Source organism: Mya arenaria, chromosome 7, assembly GCF_026914265.1.
Source record: "Mya arenaria isolate MELC-2E11 chromosome 7, ASM2691426v1".
In the NCBI taxonomy this organism is placed as follows: Eukaryota; Metazoa; Mollusca; class Bivalvia; order Myida; family Myidae; genus Mya; species Mya arenaria.
The window spans coordinates 31,381,460-31,389,229 of NC_069128.1; the positions used below are offsets into that span (position 1 = coordinate 31,381,460).

General features: G+C 36.0%; 1 protein-coding gene across 1 annotated transcript in view; it reads left to right on the forward strand.

Moving 5' to 3' along the window:
- LOC128240252 (uncharacterized) overlaps positions 1-1,542 on the forward strand; it is a 4,234-nt gene extending 2,692 nt beyond the window's left edge. The window contains exons 2-3 of the mRNA XM_052956794.1: positions 1-457; positions 712-1,542. The exon at positions 1-457 is cut by the window's left edge and continues 2,308 nt beyond it. Of these exons, the coding sequence (XP_052812754.1) occupies positions 1-457; positions 712-861 (607 nt within the window). The 3' untranslated portion in view covers positions 862-1,542. The remainder of the gene's footprint in view (positions 458-711) is intronic.
- Positions 1,543-7,770: the final 6,228 nt, after the last annotated feature.

The following is a 7,770-nucleotide window of genomic DNA, read 5'->3' on the forward strand; positions in this document are numbered from 1 at the left end:
TAATGTTTTAGCTGCAGTTATAACCGGTCTAGCGCGCGATCATTTGCTCCTAATATCAGTCGGAAATGGACTTGAAATCTCCAAAAGATATAATACAGGATGTATGTGCACGTCTATTGACAGTTATGGCTCACATATCTATATATTGTGCCAGTCGAACTTTAAAGCTGAAGTTAGAGTCATGAACACTGAAGGTGTTGTTAATATACGAATAAGCCTTGATCGTGTCATTGCAACTCCAACTGCCATTGCTGTGAACCCTCTTAACGGCGTGATGTACATCACTGACGCTACGCAAGGTGTGCATGTTGTGGAAACAGGGATGCCCGTCAAAAGAACGTCAGATAAGAACATAGAACGCTACCACGGTGTGGCTATTGACCTCAACAACACGGTGTATGTCTGCAGTGAGCGAGTAAGCGGCGTTCATGAGCTCAGCTACGATGGAAAACATTTGGTAATTGAATTTATCTATCAAAAGTGCCTATATGTTATTGTCTTTTATGCTTTTTGGGTGCAATATAAAGTTTTTCACTGCTGTTAGTTTCACTGCTGCTGAAATATCAAACAGATATTTTTACTGCTGTGGAAACATATATTTGTAAAACCTAAATCAATTACTCTTAGTAACCAATGGTTTGGGATTAGGTGAGCGGTTAGGGCCTTTAATGATACTTTTGGGAAAATCTAAAACAATGCTCATACTTTCAGATGCCCGTCCTTCTCGGCTATGACGACGAGGGGCCACGGATGGTATGCTACAACCAGGCTACCAACACTCTTGTGACGTCATCTTCCAAAGGGGGTACCATCCAGATATACAAGATCATTGACCAACTCCTTTTACATGGACGAAAATAATTTGTATAGTATTCTACTTCAAGCGTTACAAAGATATCATTTTTCAAAATATCATATTAGTTTGATGTTTAGCGTGTAAGTTAAATTTAGGCTGGATTTAGGAGCTGCAGTTGACGAATACTTTTTTTTTTAAAAGTGAGAACAAAACAGAATTCTAGTGACTATCCAATGATATATTTTGAATTGCTATTTATTACAAGGCATTCAGACAAACATTCATAAAACTGCGCGCGTGTGTGTGTCTGTGTGTGTGTGTGTGTGTGGAATGATTTCTTCGAGCTAGTTTTGCATGACATCAGTTATTTCATAATAATAATTAATATTGAAATTGTATTTGTATAATTGACAATAATATAACATGATTTGTAATTCGTCCAAACCGAGAAAACTATTTTTCACATTAACTGTAATATATTTTTATCAAGTTTGTATCATTTTCCGTAATGTATGTACACACTTTTGACAGTAAAATGCCATAGTTTTTAAAATTATAATTAATGCACATTTTGAATTCGTTTTAATTATTCCGCAATATGTTAATAACGGCGTGATCTGAGCGTCGACAATGTATTTAACTTTAATGTGTCTCATCGCTATTAACGAGTTATATTTTTGCTATGTGTAATATGATTTCGGTTTGTTAGCTAGCTTTTGTGAAATAAACCATAAATTTGAAATCAAAACAAAAAATATTGAATCTTTTCCTTTACATATTGCACATACGAGATAAAGCATGCACTATATTGTTAAATGATGCATGTACGTAGCATGTGGTTTAAAACTTCAATATGACACCTATTTCGACACATCAAAAAGACAATGACCATCAGAGCTTGTTTTAACACACGACAACTCCCATTCACATGAAAATTAGGGTAGACAAGTATAAACCAATTGCTCAGCTTAACAGCTGCTAGTCCGCTTCGCTATACCATTATGCCATCTTTTTATGACGCTTTTATACACGTATCCTTAGGCCTAAAAAATAAATTGTGTGGTTCGGGTCACCCGACCCTACCTGAAAAATACCGCCGACCCTACTGTTTTTAGGTGGGACTTGCGAAAAAACATTCCTGTCGTACAGTTCATCGGGAATTTTCCGATTATTCGTCTTTTAGAGTAAGGTGGAACAAAATGTCTCTGGATAATAGCATAAGTTTTCCCAAACATAAGATGCCGTCTAATTTTAATATACCCCACCCACCACTGCAGGACAAGGCATGGCCCTATTCACTTGTCATGTTTTTATCCAATGATGCAATCATAAAAAAGATAGTTTAAATTAAATATCAGCACGGCAAACATTCTACTTGTATAGAAAAGAAATATAAAATTATGAGAGTTCTGACTGTTTAACAGGCTAGTGCATGACAAAATATGACTGTATTTTAAACTGGGACTGAAACCTGGGTCTGTTGCCATTTGTACAGTTTATAAAATTATTTTACTTCTTGGAGAATGGCATAGAAATGTTTTTTGAGATGCTGAAGCAGGTCAGTATTGTCACATTTAATTATCATTATGTTTATGCTTTCGGAAGGTGTGTAACGAATGACAACGAAACTCGGCTGGCTCTGTTGGGAGAGCACCGGTCTATCAATCTAAGGGTTTGTTTATCCAGGAAAATCATAGTCACCGAATGTTGAGCCCCAACAATGTCCTAATATAACTGAAATGCTGGTGTAAAAGGACAAAAGCAAAGCAAACAAACCTGAGCCAAACTAAAACCCTTAAAAACAAAATATCCCTACCTACCCTACCTATTCTTGGGGGCCATGTTACCCTAACCACACAATTTATTTATTTAGGCCATACCATAATATCCTTCTTATGCATTCATTCATTTATTTCAATATATCCTCCGCGTGGGAGATTAGAACACAATGTAATATATATAAGCATGTTTAAAAATGTCAGTAGAAAAAGTTGATTCATGCAAGAAGTAGCATGAGAGTAATACATACATGTATACAATGGGTTCAAGTCAAACACAATATTTATGACAAACTAACAGCAATTGTATGATCATACAATATAGACATAATCATCTTACGCAATATATGCACAAATGCCACTGTTTCAGTATAATTTAAACACTATCGAAAGTATTGTATACATTGAACGCATCTTGTACATAACGAAAACTGAGCTTGCATAACAGCAATTGATTATAGCCTTCATTTTGTATGTACTTGCTCCCTTAAAGAAAATCTCTGAAAATTGTCGAATCTTTTTTAGCTTAGTCGGATCCGACATGTTGACCAAATACCATGTTTATATCACAATAAAAACTATCGCGTACAGCTGCTGTACACGGACAAGCAAACACGATATGCTCGGTTTTGTTAAAGATAATTTGTAAGGATACTCGGCCGTAATTCATAAAACGTCTTAAGCCATTTCCTGCCTTAAGCCAAGTTCCTAAAATATTCGAAGTAAAATTTAAACACAGGTTTATTTACTATAAAATAAGTATATAACAACTTTTTGTTAAATGAAAGTAGAGTATTTTAAATATTATCAAGTTATCTTATCGTATGACCAGTAAGATACTTAACTTAGGAAAATGAAATAAGTCAGCAAAAGACATAAGATATTTTATGATCACAGGCCATGCGTTGCTAATATGTTTAAAGATTTAAAGTTGACTGTATTTGTTTAAATAATATAAGATTATTTTAAGATTATGCAAGTTGTTAGTTTAAAAGAAAATATTAAGATGCATCTACAGCACTTTTAATATATTTGTCTAGTAGTACTTTGTATAGTTAAATGTATATCTATCTTTTCTAAATTGGTCATTTCTAGACAACATTTAAAGGCATTTCGAGCAAATGCAATCTATGATAATATTTATACCTAAAGTACAACCTTTAAAGTACATTTTAAGCCAATAGAAATGGGGGTGGGGGGCTAGTAGGTAGTTGAATATTGGAATCCCGTACTACCATCTACCAACTACCAACGACTTTTCAACTTTACCGTCATTTTGTTTTAACAATTTAAACTAAGGGGGAAAAGCATAATTGTCATTTTGTTTAAACAAATTTATACTAAGGCAGACAACCACAATTGTCATTTTGTTTAAACAATTTTATACTAAGGGAAACAACCATGATTGTCTTTGTTTTTCAATAATATACTAAGGGAGACAACCTTTAATTTTCAATTTTCCAAACTGTTAAAAAATTGTCTCTTTTCGAATAACTTTTGGCAATGCTTAAAATGAAGACTTAAATCAAAGATAACTTTTCTTTTACAACACCATTTTAAATAAAAAAGGGCAGTCTATGCCGCTTAAAGAGCCCCACATTTGTGTTATTGTGAATTTGATAAAGTCATTAGTTTCATCAAACACTTCGACAAACGTGTTTTGCTGTTGCTGAAGGACAACAAGTTGTTCAAATTCTGGCCTGTCCATGATTTTGAGCGAACGGAAAAACTGTTAGAAACCCCTCAATCAAAACATCGAATCAAAACATGCATTGATCGTGGAGAAAACGTAGTGTGGTCAGCAAAAGAGCAGCGATATCGTGGAGGCTCGTGTTACTTCGTGGTGACAACATAGTAGGAGCGGCACACGATCGGTGATGGTCGCGGTGAATACGTGGTACAAGTGAAATCAACGTATCGGAAACGCGGTGGTCGTGGAGAAATCGTAGTACAAACGTATTGAGGCTATTCGTTGCCAAAAGTCCAGACGTGTATGCGTGTGTTTTATGTGTCACAGTTTGTAACATTGATGATTAACCAATGCACGTTTTACAAACGCCAACGCATCGGTTGTATGTTTACATGTCACACTGTACATTTTCATTTTTCATTGTGGCGATTGGAGTTTTATTCTCGTTGCATCTATTCAACAGAAGATTTAGTCGTGTTTATAGAGTTGTTTATGGCGTGAGACCGCAAGTTAATTTTACTATATGTTTCATATAGACACTAACCTGGCTTTTGACTTTATACACATCCCAATTGAAAAACAAGGACATGGCATCTCTAGAATACAAGACACAAAATATAATCACAAGAAAACACCATGTTGACCATTGACCCTACTGTCAAAATTGAGTTCAAATACATAACCCTTCCGCCAAGGAGTCAATCGGCTACAAACAACTAATTTTCAGATTTTCACAAGCTATGATTTTTCCAATATTTACACTGAAAACTATCAATTTCTGCAATGGAGTGTCAAACTCAGTCAAGTTATCTGCAAAAAGAACATGTTTTGCTTCTTTTTTCATTCAATTTTAATAAAATATTGATACTTGAACACAAGCACTTTTTTTCTGTATTCACATCCGGATCTTGGTCAACGGGGGGGGGGGGGGCAGATAACTGTGGTCTTGAGCCTTATGGTAAACACTCGTCATTTTAGACACTTGGACCATGGATATTGCGAACCTTATTATGGGCATTACGGATCATCTATATTAAGACATTTTAGACTATGATTTGGTAACGAATATTTATTAAGAAGAAATGATCAGACCATCTAAATGATAAAGTAATATTTATATTTATAAAACAAACTGGACATACACAAGAAACAAAACATCATGGTCCGAAGTGTCCCTGAGCCAGGTCGGAAGTGTCTGGTCCGTATTGGTCGTGGTTTGAAATGTCTTGATACATTTTCGTTAATGTACCGGAAATGAAATTTAAACACTTCACGGCAGTCTTTTTGAGATATTTATATACATATTCAAGCTTGCATGTGCGTAGCTGCCTATTCGCGAGTACGCGGCTAAATCCACATGATTCTGACAAAAATATAATAAAACAATCAGCCAAAGTTGCAGTATGCGTACTTGACTCCATAATCCTAATACTGTCCATTCTCCAGTACTAATTAAAGCACCCAGAACGCCCTCTTCCGAGGGGGCATGCCCCGGACCCCCTAGCAAAATTATGAATCCACATGAATATAGGGCTAGCTACGCCCCTGGCTTGAAACGCGTTTCTTAAACGAAGGACCAGGTAAGTCTAACAGAGTTCGGAAGTAACAGTTAATTTGTAACAATCATATAGATGCAATTTCATTTATTACTAATAAACCAAATTACTTGCGGCTACCTTTTAATACCCCACCCACGCACAATATTCCGGACTTTTTCACATTTAGGTGAAGCGGCCCTTGTCCATTAGGAGCGGGAAAATCGCGCGTTATTTTCTCATATATGAAAAAAGGCTCTCTATATCTCTATTTATTCATGTTCTTGACATCCCCTACTTGACTATTTATGCCTATGGTTCACAGTCAGGTGCTTGTCATTTAAGAATGACTTAGTCAGGGGCGTACCTGAAGGAAGCATTTTGAACTTTACGCCTGTATGCTTGAGTAAGGTTTCGACATTTAAAGAAATTTCATTAATTTATTCTTAAAATATCAAACTGTGCGGGAGCCGGAGAGGTGTCCCGCTTTCAAGAATATTAAAAAAGTTTTTCACAGATCCATTCTAACATTTTTGACGCCAGTAGGAATTATGTAAAAAAACACCTGAATATACATGTATGTTCACTACCTTAGCTTTAATTTAGATTTTGAATTTTGAGCTCTTGTCATTTCTAGGAGCTTATACTGATGTATACGCACGGGCGTGCTGGCGTATGGCTAGGTACACCCCTGACAGTGGCGGACCCAGTAATTCGTAACTTGGGGGCACAAATGGGTTGAAGCGCTGTTCTTCCTCTGTCCAAGCGCCGTCCATGGTCCATCATAAATGAAATAAATAAAAAATTGCTTGCTTGGGGGAATTTTAAGGAGAAAGACTATGCTCATTGTCCGATGGCCTTTAATAAGTCCCTTTTACATAATTAAAAAAAAACTGACAGTGGCACTTCAAATTCCAGCTCAGATACACCCAACTGTCATTGACTGAATAATATGGTGACATATAACCTATTCAGGAACCTTGATCTTCAACTTATTTATTTTTAAATGAAGTTTTTATTGTGAAATAAAGAGATAGTGCTCCGACTGGGATTTGAACCGTAGCCGAAGATGTTATCTCCCTGGCTAGATTTTACGGAAATAAACGAAAGAAAATCCGATTCGTTAGTTCCGCCCATTCACCTTCGTTTTTTAATGACATTTACCATATAAGGTATAGGCGAAATTGTCTATCCTTGTATTTCTGAATTTGTCAATTGACTTGTGTAAACCTGGACTTGTAGGTCTGCAAATGTTCATTTTACGAATGCGAGTGTCGACTGTACGATTGCAGTTTTACATATGCATGTTTCGACTTTCTAAATTACATCATCATATTGTTAAAAGCAAATCATACGATCGATGTTTTATTGAGTTTATACAGTCTAGATCTGGTAATTATGTATTTTGTCTTTTATAATGACAAATGTAAAATCAGTACGGAAAAACTGACACAAAGAAATAACAAATAGCACGTCTACATTGACAAATGTAAGAGACATTTTGTACGATTAAGAAGCACATTGTGGGAATTACACGTCTGGACTTTTGGCAACGAATAGCCTCCATACAAACGTAGATCAGGCCGGACGCGGACAATACTCATCGATTTTGAGGCCGTTCTCGCCTCGATCTGATCAGTTCTTCAGGTCGGGATGAGCGGCATGAACGTGGAGAGATCGTCGCTCCGTGTGAACGGGCCATTACTTAAAACTAAAATTAAATGTCCTTTACATCCTTTATAGGTATATAATATAAACAATACAATTCAGTGCAAGATAACATTGCAATAAAGATGTTTTCTCTATGTATGCATTTAAATTGTGTTGGTTTAAGCATATCATTTGTGAACATGTCATTGCATCTTTTATCAGAGGCGTTAATGAAAATCATCGACCAAGAAGCATTTGGGGAACACTGATCATCACAAAGCCATAACCTCGCGTTATCAGTAAAGGCCAGCTCAGGTCAAC